The sequence below is a fragment of the Microcaecilia unicolor genome, chromosome 3 (genome assembly GCF_901765095.1).
Source record: "Microcaecilia unicolor chromosome 3, aMicUni1.1, whole genome shotgun sequence".
NCBI classification, from domain to species: domain Eukaryota; kingdom Metazoa; phylum Chordata; class Amphibia; order Gymnophiona; family Siphonopidae; genus Microcaecilia; species Microcaecilia unicolor.
In genome coordinates, this window is record NC_044033.1 from 215,147,204 (window position 1) to 215,164,228 (window position 17,025).

Here is a 17,025-nt window from a genome sequence, read left to right on the forward strand (position 1 = left end):
TTTGAAGACGGCGTGAGATAAACTGAAATATTCACCTATTTGGGATTACAGTGACTGTGATTTGTTTTTTTCTAACCTGTAGATTGTACAAGTGGTTTTTTTCACTCTGCTTTGGGAATGAAATAAATTGATGAACTTTATGGAGAGTGGAGTTTTTTTTCTGATCTGTGATGGTGCACTGTTCTCAACGCCTTAAACCTTGGGTGGCTCGAGTGTATCACTGAGGTCTTTCTTTCTCCACTTTTGACTTTGTATTGGTCAAAGGTTTTCCTGCCACAGAGACAATCCACCTGTCTGATATATAGTTTTTTTCTGGTATAGATTTCCTCGGGTGCCAGCCTGATATCCTAGCCAGAAAACCACTCAATGGCACTGGTTTTGTCACCTGTATATCACATTTTTTTAAAATTCTTTATTTATAATTTTCAAAATAATACATTCATTTAACATAAATGTAGGCAAATAAGAAATTCACAAAAAAGAAGAAAAATTACATTTTCCTTTAAATATTCAAGGAGTTAGAAAAAAAATGTTAGTCCACTAGTTATGATCAAGATACAAAGCAATGATATAAGGTAACTAAGGAGAATAATCTCTTAAACAAATTAGATTGAGAGGGTAGAAGCCAGGTCTCTGCCAACGTTTTCAGCTCCCTCTGGCGCATTCAAAACTACAACTCCACCGCTTTCTTTGGCAATAATTAATTGCCTCAATTTATCCGGGTCAAAGAATACATACTGAATCATGTTTAAGGAGATAAGACATCTGCATGCAAATTTAAGTCTAAAAGTGCCACCTAAAGAGAGGATTCGAGGCCGTAGCCCCCAAAACTCTTTTCTCCTTTTTTGAGTTACTTTGCTAATATCTGGAAAAACTTGTATTTTTGCACCATAAAATTGAGCTGCAATAGATCTGAAGTACAGTCTTAGTATGTTGTTGCGATCGGTTTCAAAGGCGAAAGACGCAAGAAGAGTCGTGCGCTCAGTGATAGGTTCTAAGGAATTTTCAAGAAATTGCATCAGATTTAGTTCTGGTGCTGTTAGGGGCGTGACGGGCGTCAAAGTGGGAGGGATGGAGGGAGTGACATGTATGTGGGTGGGGGCGGGTGTGTTGATGGCCGTCTGTGTTGCGCCCTCCGTTATCACGTTTGACGCGAGGACGGGGAACACAGACATGGTGAGTTTCATGGCTTCACCACCATGAACTAACGAACCCTTGAGGGAGTGTGCAGTTGGCTTCAGGAGCTTTTGTCCTCAGAACGTTGAGGTAGCGTTTTATGCACAGATGGGGCGTGGCTGGGGGCGTAGGGTTACCATATGGCTCCAGAAAAAGGAGGACGGATTGAGCCAGCCGGGTTTTACTTCCATTGCTTTCAATGGAAGTAATTGAGCCAGCCGGGTTTTACTTCCATTGTTGTCAATGGAAAGCAATGGAAGTAAAACCCGGCTGGCTCAATCCGTCCTCCTTTTTCTGGAGCCATATGGTAACCCTATGAGGGCGGGTCTATGACTGAGGGTGACTGGTCCTGATACTCTAGCCTACGAAGACTACAGGAGTGCAGTGCTTCAGTGCCTTGCAGTGAGCTTCAGAATGTTTGAGGTGGGATTTATTTATATAGATATTACCAACAGCTAGTTGTAAATTTTTTATCTCAAGTAAATTAGACTCACTCTTATCTTCCTGTGCTTGCACCTTCGATTCCAAAGTCTGTTGATGTACTTTTAAATCCTGTACTTCAGTTTTAAACGAAGAGGAAAGTTGAAGCAGCGACGTGTTCATAGTTTGAATGACATCCCAGAGGGCCTCTAAAGTAACGACCGCCGGCTTTACACTCACTCCGAGTCCCACTGGGGGAGACGCCAGGGTAGGGGAGGGGAAGGAATCAACATCTCTCTCCCTCCTTTGTGATGTCATATCCTCCGGTGTCGAAATCCAACAGGGCCGCTATTAGCCTCAGAAAACACGATTGAAGCTCTCCCGTCGGCCCCGAAGCTCCACTCGGTCTCGGAGGGGCAGTCTGGTTAGGCGGACTCAGCGACACCGTCTCCGCCTCCACACCAAGATCCCCCGGATGTACTGGGGATCCAACCTGGGCAGGGACCTGACTTCCATGAGTCTGAAGCCCAAAATCTTCTAAAGTTGGCTGACACAGTGTTGAGGTACTCATGGGGTTAGAAGCGGCTTTAACTTCTGTTTCCCCTTTCTTTTCACCATATTGGGGGTGAAAGAAAGCAAAACGCTGGGTAAAGTGGCTTGAGTTCCAGGAGCCTTCAGGCAGTGCTCCCTCTCACGGACGCCATCTGGACCAACTGTATATCACATTCAATGAATAAATGAACATCTCGCAAATCACCCCTGCATGCTTGTACCATTCATACACAGTGTTTGTGCAACTCTATGCAACAATTCTGCAAACCTCCACCTGCAATGAGCTGGTGATCACTGAAACAAGAGCAGCCACGCAAAACATCGCAGATTTGCAAGGGGAATTAAAATTGTAGGCAACAAAAAGCTTATGCATAGAAACATCCCAGCCCTATTCTTTTTTAGTAGTGAGGTCAGTTAATGGCCCCAGTGTGATGACTTGATCTCAGGCACTGTCTTATGGATGTGTGAAGAGTTTTTACGTGCACACTTTCTGTCACTTGCTTGAGATTCTGAAGGTGCCAGAGTTAGATGGATATCAAGTTTTGTCCGTAACCAACCTTTCTCCATTTTTGTATTCACAGCCTCAAGAAAAGGAATGAATCCGAGTGTCCGCTTCTCCCGAGTGTGCCTCCTGGTTCTGGTATCTGCTCTGATGATACTGTATTGGAAAAAGCAGCACTGCACCGTGTTTGATCAGGTTCCCCAGGGAAGAACCGTGAAAACTCGGCTCCTTATCCTCTCCACATGGCGAGCTGGATCTTCTTTTGTGGGTCAATTTTCAACCAGAACCCAGACGTCTTCTACTTGATGGAGCCAATCTGGCATGTGTGGAAATTGTTAAGCACGAAACCTCCATACCTTCTGCAACCAGCTGCAAGGAATCTGCTCAGGTCCATCTTTCTTTGTGACATGGAAGCACTGACATCTTATGTGTACAAGGATGAATTCATCTCTGACCTCTTCATGTGGCAGGAGAGCAGGGCTCTCTGCACTCCGCCGGCATGCAATGCCTTCCAGCGCTGTGACATCATTGACAGACTGTTATGTATAAATGATTGTATGCAAGTCCCTTTCCGAAAGATAGAAGAGGCATGTAGAACCTACAGCCATATAGTGGTGAAGGCCGTGAGGCTCCTGGACCTTAAGGTGCTATACCCACTTCTCAGGGATCAGTCCTTGAACTTGACAATCATTCATCTGGTGAGGGATCCAAGAGCCATCTTCTCCTCTCGCCAGTATGCAAGACTGAATTATAGCAACGCAATGTTAAGCAGGAGCAAGAATTCAGAGTCCAATGTCAACATAGTGATGCAGAAAGTTTGTGATGCCCAGGTGAGGATTTACAATGCTGCTAGGGCGAGTCCTCCCCCATTCCCTAGGAACCACTACCACCTGGTTCGCTTTGAAGATCTGGCAAAGAACCCACTGGATTACTTCAAAATGTGGTACCAGGCGTTTGGCCTCACCATGTCCTCCAGGCTGGAATCTTGGGTTCATAACATCACTTCCGTCGATGAGAAACCCATCCACTATGGTTCAAAGGATGGAACCTTAATGCCCATCAGCAAGTTTTCCAAAAGGACCACCCAGTACTGGAGGGAGAACCTGAGCTTCCAGAAGGTGCAGGAAGTTCAGCATCTTTGCAGGGAGAACATGAAGGTGTTTGGTTATCACCCTGTCCAGTCCGAAGATGAGCTAAAGGACAGTTTGCTACAGTTGGTGGTACCACAAAAGAGCTTTCAGGAAGAGCATTAGGATGTTTCAGCCTTCTGCACGGCCTGTCCACTGAAGTGATGCACCATCTTGCACTAAAGAAAGGGGCATTCTGTCCTTCTAAACAGTCTCTCCTGTTTCCTATCAGGATGTTTGCAAGATCGCTCAGCTCTTCTGACAGACTCTGCTGTTTCATGGCAAGATGTGTTACTGACCCTTTGTTGATAGGCTGTATCATGGAACAGATTTGCTGTCTGGCTGCGTATGCTCTCTCAAGTGGCACCGAATAATAAATATGTGAATTTTCACTATTTTAAATATAACGAGTGTCTTTTTAGAGAGAACATGGAAATTGGAATTGATACATCTAAGTTGGGATGTCTACATTTCCAGTAGAATTTTAGAACCGTGTCTGCCAACGTAGAGCCAGTTCTAAAGTACCTGGTGGAATACACACGCATGTGATGGTTATATGTGGCAGAAGCATCCATTTTACAATAATAAATATAGAAAAAAATATCAATGTAAGAAAACAGGGGAACTGCCAGGTGTATGTGGCAACACATGTGCAGGTGATAAAACAGCAGCTTGCATGTGTGAGTGGCACATTTTGCAAACACTAATATATCTGCCATAATGGAAACTCAGAGGTGGCTCACGGTTCCCTCTAAGCTGAGCAGTCCTCCTCCATCTACAGTGTTGCCAGTAGGGGGTGCTGCTTCACCATTACATTTTCAATAGAGAGGGACAGGCAAGTTCTACAGGTCTCCAGGGAACCTGTCCATTTCTAGCAATTGGCTAAGGTTACCATATGTCTGGGATTATCTGGACAAGTCCTCTTTTTGAGGGTACCATGGGGCATCCGGGCGGGTTTTTCAGCCTACATAAGTATTGCCATACTGGGACAGACCAAAGGTCCATCAAGCCCAGCATCCTGTTTCCAACAGTGGCCAATCCAGGTCACAAATACCTGGCAAGAGTACAAAAATATTTTATGCTGCTTATCCCAGAAGTAAGCAGTGGATTTTCCCTAAGTCCATTTTAATAATGGTCAATGGACTTTTCCTTTAGTTAGCCTTCAAAACCTTTTTTAAACCCCACTAAGTTAACCAACTGCCTGGTTGTCTGGGCTTATGGGCTGGCTGGCTTGCGGGCGGGCAGGTGGGCTTCAGAGTGCCCTCCCTTCACGTACTTTAATGTGCCCTAGTGGTCTAGTGGAAAACAACAAAGCAGATCAGTAAAAGATAAACACAAAGTTATTAAATGAAAACCAAATGTACATATCAGCCCAGCACAGGCCGTATTTCGCCCAGCAGGGCTGCGTCAGGGGCTAAAAGACAAAGTTACATAAAATTTAAAACCTTCAAAATGGCTGCCAAGATGTCTGCAGAAGTCTTGCAAGGTCACTGCTTGAAGTCTCGGTAGCCATTTTGAAGCGACGCCGGCAACGAGCTGGTCAGTGGCAGTGCCGGGCAGAAAAGAGTGGGGTTCTTTCCTGTTCTGAAGAGGCCACTAGACCACCAGGGCACGATAAGATATGCGAGGGAAGGGATGTGGATGGAGTCATGTGGGCGGAGGGCGGGAGTGAGGAAGCTGTTAAAAAAAGGTGGGTGGAGGGAGACTGGAAGATTGGAAGGGGTGTATATGGGGGGGGGGAGGGAAATACATAGGGATGGAGAGAAGAGGAGAGGAGAGGGAAAAGAAAGGGGGACATGCTCATGAAATACTTAGAAATATACATCTTTTCATTTTTATATTTAGGACAGAAGAAAATGCATTTGTTACTTTACCAGTATTTTCACTGTTGTAGAATCTGGCTTTCTTGGGGGGGGGGGGGTGAAGGTGTGGAGACTATGCGGCGCAGGGGCGTGGTGGGGGGGGGGCCTGACTGAATTTTATTTTGTGTACTGCTGGTAGCAATGCAGTTGGAGGACTACGGCTCAGCTTAGAGGGAACAGGGGTGGGAATGATTTCTAAATTTGGACTTGGAAGGGGAAACTTCCCTTAATCCCTCCTGTAAAGAACTGTCTGAAACAAGCACTTTACAAACACCTGCACCTGTGAATGTTTATCATTTTCATTTCCATTCTCTGGACCTTTTCTAATTCCGCTATATCTTTTTTGAGATGCGTAGACCAGGATTGCACACAATATTTGAGGTGCGGTCGCATCATGGAGCGATACAAAGGCATTATAACATTCTTAGTTTTATTCTCCACAGGGCTTTTTTGAGGGGGTACTTGGGGATACTGAGTACCGGCACCTTTTCCATTGTCTGCTAAAATTGACCCATGGTCCCCACGTTTTAATAAAAGAGCTCAGGCTCTACGCACCAATTCTGCCTTGTCATAGATTCTGTGACTGGTTGCAAGGGGCCCTGGTCCCTCAGTGATCACCCCAACCCTGAAGGGTGACCTGGCATTTGAGTACCAGCACCTTTTTTGCTAGAAAAAACACACTGATTCTCCGCATACCATGCCCCCTTTGAAAATACATGTGTTCCTGACACACACGTGCAAATGCTGGCTTTTAAACTTGGGTTTTGCATGTGTATGTTATATACATGTGTATACCATGAATAACTTCTAAAATAAGGACCAGTAAGCAGATACTTACTAAGGGTTCACAAAAAAACAGATCATTCTGTGAAGAGTTTCTAATTTTTGTGGAGTGTCATTTTGTGTGTTTTTGGAAGGAATTGAAGGGTTTCTGATTTTTGGGGGTGTGTTGGGAGAAGGTGTCTATGTGTTTGGGGGGGGGGGGTAGGAGCAGTATTGGAATTGTGTCTCAGAGTTTGTACTGGGAAAGTGTGACATGGGGTTACCATATTTGCACAGACAAAAAAGAGAACACAAAAAATTAAAAAATGGTTGCTAAAGAAATATTTGATTGTAGCAAATGTGCAGATGGCTTTTAGTTAATGAACACACATTGACAGTGACTGAGCTACAGTATAGCAGTAGATAATAATCTACTTTTCAAAAACTTCTGAATTTGAGTTTGACTGAGTCCTATTGTGTATTGTGTTGACATTGTTAGTAGTGTGGAGGGCATAATCGAACGGGGATGCCCATCTCTAAGGGCGGCCATCTCTGGGGACGGCGCCGGGAAGGGGCAGAGCCATGGGTGTAGTTTGACTGTTTCATTTGGGGGGGGCAAAGGATGGGGGGGGCGGGCATATTAGCATATTCATTTGCACACACAACACACACATATATATTATATATGCAAATGAATATGCTAATATGGAGGAAGGAAGGAAGGGAGAAAGAGCTGGCTTTTTGGGAATAATCATAATTAATATGTATGAGATATCTCATACATAAATTATAAACTATATACACATATAGAGATCTTCCTTAGTATAAACATGTGTATATACTATCCACAATAGTCCAAAAACAATTCTACGATCAACTTTGAGTGTTCAAGAGTAGATGGAAATCAAATGAAAAAATAGTGGAGAAAAAAAAAGACCTCAGTGAATACCGGATACACCTCTTTGTAAAGGACATGCCTTTTAAATAGAGGGGAACCTCTTAATCATTAGTCTTTTAAAAAAAACTCCACTTCATTTACTTTCATATTCATAATACCATCTCACCCCTGTAAACACTCATTAAGGGCAGACACGCAATGCTTCATATCAAAAAGCCAAAAAATTAAGTATTACTTATCATGGACGGTGACCATTTCCATTTGTGAAACTTCACGAATTTCTGTCTTTTACTTCTCTTTCTCTTTCTTTGTAATTCCCGACAGGGAAGCCCTGTTTCGCCACTATCTGGCTGCTTCAGGGGAAAATATACTTATTCAACACCTCCAAGAACAATTGACTCGCCAGCATACTGTCCTCTGGCCTCTACATAGAAATGGCGGTCGGCGTCTTTGTTGAATCTTCCAGATTAAATACTCAGCGTCTGACGTCATTCCGTTCCCATGACGTTATTCACAGGAATGCTTTCCATTCAATAGATCCCCTCGGTATAACAGTTTGCAAAGTGAAAATCCACCTCTGCTCCTTTCTTCTCAACAGATTCCTGATGTCTCCCCTTCTCTCCGTAACTTGAACCTGCTCTATTACCATACATTTCAGTTCTGAAAATCATGCTGCTTATCCATGCAATGAGTCACCATAGGTTCATGCAATTTTTTTGACTGTATGCAATGCCTATGTTCAATCAGTCTCGTCTTCAACGCCCGTGAGGTCTGCCCAACAGTTCAATCCACACGGGCAAGTAATGACGTAGATCACATTCATCGATGTACAATTAGTGATAGCACGACAAGCATGCACCTTTCCTGTATTCTGATCTACAAATTCTTTAGTTTTCATCATATTCACACATACAGAGCATTTCCCACAGCTACTATGCATACCTTCATGAGTATGACTCATGCTTTGTCTATTCCAAATATCCGCAGGGCATAGGATGTCACTCAAATTGCTATTCCTTTGATATGCAAATAAAATCCTCAGATTTTGCAAGCAAGGGTGAACCCGTAAGAGGGGTAAATGCTTCTTTACAATCTTAGACATAATTTTCGAATGCAAATTAAATTTTGTTACAAATGTCAATATCTCTTCATCAGATTGAGATTACACTTTCGGTTGTAGCAACCACTCTCTATGATTATGATATGCTCTTTTTTTTGCTGTAGATACTAACTTGGGGGGGTGGGGTGAAGGTGTATTCTACTTATTCCGATATTACATATACTAGTAAAAAAGGCCCGTTTCTGTTAGAAATGAAACGGGCGCTAGCAAGGTTTTCCTTGGAGTGTATGTTTCAGAAAGAGCGTGTGTGAGAGATGGAGCATGTGTGTCAGAGAGAGATGTGAGAGAGAGAGACAGAGTGTATGTGTTTGTGCAGAGAGAGAGTGTGTGAGAGACAGTGTTTGTGTTTCTGTGTGACACTGTGTGAGAGAGAGGGACAAAGACAGTGAGTGTGTGAGTGAGAGTGTATGTGGCAGACAGAAAATGAGTGACTGCGTGTGTGGTGTGAGGAACCCCCTCACCCCCTCCCTCCCCTGCCCCCTTGCAGCCAGGCATGTGCAGCGACCCTCCTCTCCCAGTGTTCCCCCTGCAGCCACCCATGTTCAGCATCCCCCTGCAGCCACCCATGCCCATCAACCCTCCTCTCCCCCTGCTGCGTCCTTCCTGTCTCCCTGCTCCCCCTGCAGCCACCCATGTGGTCTCAGCCCCCCCCCTCAGCATCCCTCCTGTCCCCCTGCAGGCACGCATGTGCAGCGTCCTCTCTCTCCCCTGCCCCCCCTGCAGCCAGCCATGTCCAGCGACCATTCTGTCCCCCTGCCCCCCCCTGCAGCTACCCATGTCCAGCGACCCTCTCTCCTGTGCAGCCACCCATGTCTGAGGACACTCTCTCCTTTTTCCTTGTTTCTCCCTGTGGCCAGCCATGTCCATCGACCCACCTGTCCCCCCTGATGACCACCAACCTTCTGTCCCCCTGCCCGCCCTGCAGTGTCCATCCTGTATCCCCTGTCCCCCTTGCAGGCACCCATGTGGTGTGTGGAGCCCCATCCCTATCTCCCTGTTCCCTGCCCCCCTGCACCCACCCATGTGCAGCGACCCTCCCCTCCCCCTGCTTCCTTCCAGCCACCCATGTCCAGTGAGACGCCCCTCCCCCCCCAGCTGGCGCAGCACCCAAAGAAAGCCCCTTGTCCCCCCCTTCGCGCATCACCCGACCCACCCCCCACCGTGGCACATCACCAAGCCCCTCACCACCCGCAACCGCTAATACAAACTGTGTCCGGCGGCTGCTGCTTCTGCTATTCAGCAGCAGCAGCCCGTACATAAAGAAACCAAAAAAAAAAAAATCCTCCTAAAACGCACCTCCGTTGAGAAGCATCTCACATTGGCTGAAGTCTCAGCATGCGCTCCTCCTCTCCCCTCTGACGTCTCGGCGTTTCTCCGGGGTCTTCCGTAAGGGGCACTGACGTTGAGGGGAGAGGAGGAGCGGCTGCAGAGACGTCAGCCAATGTGAGATGGTTCTCCACGGAGGTGCGTTTTAGGAGGTTGTTTTTTTTTTTTTTTTATGTACGGGCTGCTGCTGCTGAATAGAAGCAGCAGCAGCCGCCGGACAGAGCTTGTATTAGCGGTCGCGGGTGGCGAGGTGGTCGATGTGGGAGGGAGGGGCTTGGTGAAGCGGCGAGGGAGGGGTTGGTGATGCGGCGAGGAGGGAAGGGGGTAGGGGCTTTCTGATGCCCCGTTGCACGGGTTGTTGTGGCGATGCGCGGGGGGGGGGCACTTAGAGGTGCACCGTCGAGGCAGTTTGTGTGTTTATGTGTGTGTGTTTATGTGTGTGTGTGTTTATGTGTGTGTTTATGTGTGTGTGTTTGTGTGTTTGTGTGTGTGTTTATGTGTGTTTGCGTGTGTGTGTGTTTATGTGTGTGTTTATGTGTGTGTGTGTTTGCGTTTGTGTGTGTGTTTATGTGTGTGTGTGTTTTTGTGTGTGTGTTTGTGTTTATGTGTGTGTTGTTTTTTGTGTTTTGTGTGTGTGTGTGTTATGTGTGTGTGTGTTTGCGTTTGTGGTGTGTTTATGTGTGTGTGTGTGTGTGTGCGTTTGTGTGTGTGTGTTTGCGTTTGTGTGTGTTTATGTGTGTGTGTTTATGTGTTGTGTGTTTTTGGTGTGACAAACACCACACACACATAAACACACACACATAAACACACACACAAACGCAAACACACACACACAAACGCAAACACACACACACATAAACACAGAACAAACGCAACACACACACATAAACACACACACACGCAAACACACATAAACACACACACACATAAACATGTGTGTTTGCGTGTGTGTGTGTTTATGTGTGTGTGTGTGTGTGTTTATGTGTGTGTGTTTGTGTTTATGTGTGTGTGTGTTTTGTGTGTGTGTGTGTTTGCGTTTGTGTGTGTTTATGTGTGTGTGTGTGTTTTTGTGTGTGTGTGTGTTTGCGTTTGTGTGTGTTTATGTGTTGTGTGTGTTTGTGTGTTTGCGTTTGTGTGTTTGTTTATGTGTGTGTGTGTTTGTTGTGTGTGTGTTTCTGTGTGTTTCTGTGTGTGCGTTGTGTTTGTGTGTGCGTTTGTGTGTGTGTTTATGTGTGTTTGCGTGTGTGTTTCTGTGTGTGTGTGTGTTTGCATTTGTGTGTGTGTTTATGTGTGTGTTTGCGTGTGTGTGTGTGTTTATTGTGTGTGTTTGTGTTTGTGTGTGTTTATGTGTGTGTGTGTGTTTGCGTTTGTGTGTGTTTATGTGTGTGTGTGTTTTTGTGTGTGTGTGTTTGCATTTGTGTGTGTGTTTTTGTGTTTATGTGTGTGTTTTGTGTGTGTGTTTGCGTTTGTGTGTGTGTTTGTGTGTGTGCATTTGTGGTTGTGTGTGGTTGTGTGTGCATTTGTGTTTGTGTGTGTGTGTTTGTGTGTGCGTGTTTGTGTTTTGTGTGTGTGTGTGGTTTGTGTGTGTGTGTTTGTGTGTGTGTGTTTGTGTGTGCGCGTTTGTGTGTGCGCGTTTGTGTCTTTATGTGTGTGTGTGTGTATGTTTGCGTGTGTGTGTGTTTCTGTGTGTGTTTGTGTTTCTGTGTGTGTGTGTGTTTCTGTGTGTGTGTTTGTGTTTCTCTGTGTGTGTGTTTGTGTTTCTGTGTGTGTGTTTGTGTGTATGGTTGTGTGTGTGTTTGTGTTTCTGTGTGTGTGTGTGTGTTTGTGTGTATGTTTTGTGTGTGTGTGTTTCTGTGTGTGTGTGTTTGTGTGTATGGTTGTGTGTGTGTGTGTGTGTGTGGTTGTGTGTGTGCATTGTGTGTGTTTGTGGTGTTTGTTTGTGTGTGCGTTTGTGTGTGCGTTTGTGTGTGTAGTGCGTTTGTGTGTTTGCGTTTGTGTGTGTTTCTGTGTGTGTGTTTGTGTGTGTGCGTTTGCGTGTGTCTTTATGTGTGTCTTTGTGTGTGTGTGCATTTGTGCTTGTGTGTTTGTGTGTGTGTTTATGTGTGTGTGTATTTTGTGTGTGTTTGCGTTTGTGTGTGTTTATGTGTGTGTGTGTTATGTGTGTGTGTGTGTGTTTGTGTGTGTGCATTTGTGTGTGTGTGTTTGTGTTTATGTGTGTGTGTTTGTGTGTGTGTTTATGTGTGTTTGCGTCTGTGTTTGTGTGTGTTTATGTGTATGTTTATGTGTGTGTGTGTGTTTGCATTTGTGTTTATGTGTGTGTGTTTGCGTTTGTGTGTGTGTGTGTTTTTGTGTGTGTGTGTTTGCATTTCTGTGTGTTTTTTGTGTGTTTATGTGTTTGTGTGTGCATTTGTGTGTGTGTGTTTGTGTTTATGTGTGTGTGTTTGTGTGTGTGTGTGTTTATGTGTGTTTGCGTGTGTGTTTGTGTGTGTGTTTATGTGTGTGTTTATGTGTATGTTTATGTGTGTGTGTGTGTTTGCATTTGTGTTTATGTGTGTGTTTGCGTTTGTGTGTGTGTGTTTTTGTGTATGTGTGTTTGCGTTTCTGTGTGTTTTTTGTGTGTTTATGTGTGTGTGTTTATGTGTGTGTATGTATGTATGTGTGTGTGTGTGTGTGTTTATGTGTGTGTATGTATGTGTGTGTGTGTGTGTTGTGTGTGTGGGGGGGGTTGCCAGTGACTTTTGTGGTCGTGTGGTTGGGGAGTTTGCCAGCAGTCTGTAGCGATTCCTAGGCAGGGGGAGGAGTACGGAAATACTCCCCCTGCCTGGGTCGTTGTTTGTTGGAGGGGGTTGCCAGTTGGTAGGGGTGCCTTTATGTGTGAGTGCGTTTGTGTGTGTGAGTGCATTTGTGTGTTTGCGTTTGTGTTTGTGTGTGGTTGTGTGTGTGTGTTTGTGTGTGTGCGTTTGCGTGTGTCTTTATGTGTGTCTTTGTGTGTGTGCATTTGTGCTTGTGTGTTTGTGTGTGTGTTTATGTGTGTGTATTTTGTGTGTGTGTTTGCGTTTGTGTGTGTTTATGTGTGTGTGTTTATGTGTGTGTGTGTGTGTTTGTGTGTGCGTTTGTGTGTGTGCGTTTGTGTGTGCATTTGTGTGTGTGCGTTTGTGTTTATGTGTGTGTGTTTTGTGTGTGTGTGTGTTTATGTGTGTGTGTGTTTATGTGTGTGTGTTTTTGTGTGTGTTTGCGTTTCTGTGTGTTTTTTGTGTGTTTTTGTGTTTTGTGTGTGTTTGCGTTTGTGTTTATGTGTGTGTTTTGCGTTTGTGTGTGTGTTTATGTGTTGTGTGTGTTTTTGTGTGTGTGTTTGCGTTTCTGTGTGTTTTTTGTGTTTATGTATTTGTGTGTGTGTATGTGTGTGTATGTGTGTGTGTGTGTGTGTGTGTATATGTGTGTGTGTGTGTGTGTTTATGTGTGTGTATGTGTGTGTGAGTATGTATGTATGTGTGTATGTATGTATGTGTGTGTGTGTGTGTTTATGTGTGTATGTATGTGTGTGTGTGTTTGTGTTTGTGTGTGTGTGTTTGTGTGTGTGGGGGGTTGCCAGTGGCTTTTGTGGTCGTGTGGTTGGGGAGTTTGCCAGCAGTCTGTAGCGATTCCTAGGCAGGGGGAGGAGTACGGAAATACTCCCCCTGCCTTGGTCGTTGTTTGTTGGAGGGGGTTACCAGTTGGTAGGGGTGCCTTTATGGATCCCTTTACTCTCTGTGTTCCGCCCTCGTGGGTGGGGCAGAGAACATGGTGAGTTGGATGGGTTCACCCCATGAACTTACGAACTGTTTAGGGATTTTGCAGATGGCTTCAGCAGGTTGCTTCAGAATGTTGAGGTAGCGTTTTATGTACAGATAGGGGTTGCCAGTTGGTAGGGGTGCCTTTATGTGTGAGTGCGTTTGTGTGTGTGAGTGCGTTTGTGTGTTTGCGTTTGTGTTTGTGTGTGTGTGTTTGTGTGTGTTTGCGTTTGTGTTTATGTGTGTGTGGTTGTGTGTGTGCATTTGTGTGTGTTTTATGTGTGTGTGTTTTGTGTGTGTGTGTTTGCGTTTCTGTGTGTTTTTTGTGTTTATGTATTTGTGTGTGTGTGTTTGTGTTGTGTATGTATGTATGTGTGTGTGTGTGTATATGTGTGTGTGTGTGTGTTTATGTGTGTGTGTGTATATATGTATGTATGTGTGTATGTATGTATGTGTGTGTGTGTGTGTTTATGTGTGTGTATGTTGTGTGTGTGTGTGTGTTTGTGTGTGTGTGTTTGTGTGTGTGGGGGGGGGGGTTGCCAGTGGCTTTTGTGGTCTGTGGTTGGGGAGTTTGCCGGCAGTCTGTAGCGATTCCTAGGCAGGGGGAGGAGTACGGAAATACTCCCCCTGCCTGGGTCGTTGTTTGTTGGAGGGGGTTGCCAGTTGGTAGGGGTGCCTTTATGGATCCCTTTACTCTCTGTGTTCCGCCCTCGAGGGCGGGCAGAGAGACATGGTGAGTTGGATGGCTTCACCACCATGAACTTACGAACTGTTTAGGGATTTTGCAGATGGCTTCAGCAGGTTGTCTTCAGAATGTTGAGGTAGCGTTTTATGTACAGATAGGGCGTGGCTGAGGGCGGTCTATGAGTGAGGTGACTGGTCCTAGCCTATGAAGACTACAGGATTTTTGTGCTTCTCTGCCTTGGAGTGAGCTTCTCTGCCTTGGATGAGCTTCAGAACGTTCAAGGTGGGATTTATTAATATAGATACTATCCACCCAATAATTGAGCTGGGGGCTTCTCGAGGCCTTTTCATCTGTCAATACCAGCATAGTTTATGCTAAGATTGATCTATCTGACATCTATGTACTTTTATAAATAGATTTTCCTAATTGTCTAGATATCTCTACATACCGGATGAAACTGAAAGAAGCCAAGAGAGCGATACATCTAGCGAAAGCGCAAGCGGAAGAACAAATGGCAAGAAATGTAAGAAGGGGTGACAAAAATTTCTTCAGGTATATTAGTGAAAGGAAAATGACTAAAAAGGGAATTGTGAGACTAAAATACTGCGAACCACTATGTAGATAATGATGAAGAAAAAGCAAATTTGCTAAATAGATACTTTTGTTCTGTTTTCACAGAAGAAAATCCTGGAGAAGGCCGCGATGGAGTGGAAAAAGTACAAATGAGAATGGAGTGGATAGAACACCATTCACGGAAGAGAGTGTGTATGAACAACTTAAAAAGCTAAAGGTGGACAAAGCCATGGGACCGGACGGATCCACCCCAGGATATTGAGGGAGCTCAGAGAGGTTCTGGCAGGTCCTTTTAAAGATTTGTTTAATAAATCCTTGCAGACGGGAGAGGTTCCGAGGGATTGGAGAACGGTGGATGCATAGGCGCCCTGTATAAGAGGCTTGGGGAGGCTAAGCCTCCCCAGCCAATCGTAACCTTCCTCCCCTTGCTGCAACCCCACCGCCTCCAAATGCAGGGCTGCCTGGCACTGCAGCCAAGCAGCTCTGATCCTTCCCGCCCTCAGCTGAGCTTTCGGATGACAGCCCTCCTCTCTCCGTTTCCTCCCCCCCCCCCGGTGCGTGTTTACCTGTTTTCTTTCAGCGGCAGCGAGTGGCGACGACGGCAGAGATAAAGAAAGCACTACGGGATCCTGCAGCTCCTTCCTTCCCTTCCCTCACATGTGTCCCGCCTTCTGCGATGACGTATTTCCTGTTTCCGCGAAGGCGGGCTACGTGTGAGGGAAGGGAAGGAAGGCTGCAGGATCCCGTAGTGCTTTCTTTTTCTCTGCCGTCGTCGCCACTCGCTGCCGCTGAAAGTAAAACAGGTAAACACGCGCCGGGGGAGGGGGGGGGAAATGGAGAGAGGAGGGCTGTCATCCGAAAGCTCAGCTGAGGGCGGGAAGGATCAGAGCTGCTTTACTGCAATGCACTGAAAAGGAAACTAGTCAACAATGTGAAACAGAAGCAGCTCCAGAATGTAATTAACCAGTAAGATCTGTCTGTGCTCTTGTAGTGAACAACAGGATCAAATTACAGATATCAACTGTGCTGCCTTGTCCCTCCCCGCTCCAGCAACCTGAGACTACAAAAATTAGCTACTACAGAACTTCCAGAACCCCAAACCTAAGTTTAGGGTCACAACCTAGGTGGGTTCTGCATAGGTGCATCATTATTCTACATATCTAAGGGGATCACACAATTTTCACGCTATGTACCCCTACTACTTGACATTTCTAAAGCGCTACTAGGGTTACGCAGCGCTGTACAATTTCAACATAGAAGGACAGTCCCTGCTCAAAGGAGCTTACAATCTAAAGGACAAATGTGCAGTCAGTCAAATAGGGGCAGTCTAGATTTCCTGAAAGGTATAAAGTTAGGTGCCGAAAGCAACATTGAATCCATGTTTTCCTGTGCTTTTTCCTCTTGCACAGGCTGCCATTTTCTTTTTTACCTCTCCTGCTAATTATCTCTCCAGAGCAATCCAGGTACTATATATAGTTTTAAGTTATTTGGTGTTTTCCAATAAAGATTTGGAATTACATACACGTCTCCCTCGTTGTTTGGAAAGAGCCAGCTTGTCCTACTCCCTCTCTCTCGTCTGATTGAAATTTAGGTCAGCCTTAGAGATGGTCGTCCTTAGAGATGGTCGTCCACGATTTTCGGTCATATTGGAAACCGAGAATGCCCATCTCAGAAACGACCAAATCCAAGCCATTTGGTTGTGGGAGGAGCCAGCATTCGTAGTGCACTGGTCCCTCAATGCCAGGACACCAACCGGGCACCCTAGGGGGCACTGCAGTGACTTCACAAATTGCTCCCAGGTGCATAGCTCCCTTACCTTGGCAGCTGAGCCTCCCAACCCCCCCCAAAACCCACTACCCACAACTGTATATCACTACCATACCATAGCCCTAAGGGGTGACGGGGGACACCTACATGTGGTTACAGTGGTTTCTGGTGGGTTTTGAAGGGCTCACATTTACCACCACAAGTATAACAGGTGGGGGCAGGATGGGCCTGGGTCCACTTGCCTAAAGTGCGCTGCAGTACCCACTAAAACTGCTCCAAGGACCTGCATACTGCTGTGATGGAGCTGGGTATGACATTTCATGCTGGCATAGAAGCTGGCACAATGTTTTTAAATTTTTTTGGGTGGGAGGGGGTTGGTGACCACTGGGGGAGTAAGGGGAGGTCATCCCCGTTTCCCTCTGGTGGTCATCTGGTCAGTTCGGGCACCTTTTTGAGGCTTGGTCGCAAGTAAAAATGGACCAAGT

The 17,025-nt window shown here is 45.6% G+C and overlaps 1 protein-coding gene across 1 annotated transcript; it reads left to right on the forward strand.

The window, feature by feature from the left end:
• The first annotated feature begins 2,734 nt into the window (after nucleotides 1–2,734).
• On the forward strand, nucleotides 2,735–3,969 carry LOC115466301 (carbohydrate sulfotransferase 6-like). The gene is given in 2 exon segments (XM_030197466.1): nucleotides 2,735–2,921; nucleotides 2,924–3,969. Coding segments are annotated over 2 exon segments (1,158 nt in total). The 5' UTR covers nucleotides 2,735–2,743; the 3' UTR covers nucleotides 3,904–3,969.
• Nucleotides 3,970–17,025: the final 13,056 nt, after the last annotated feature.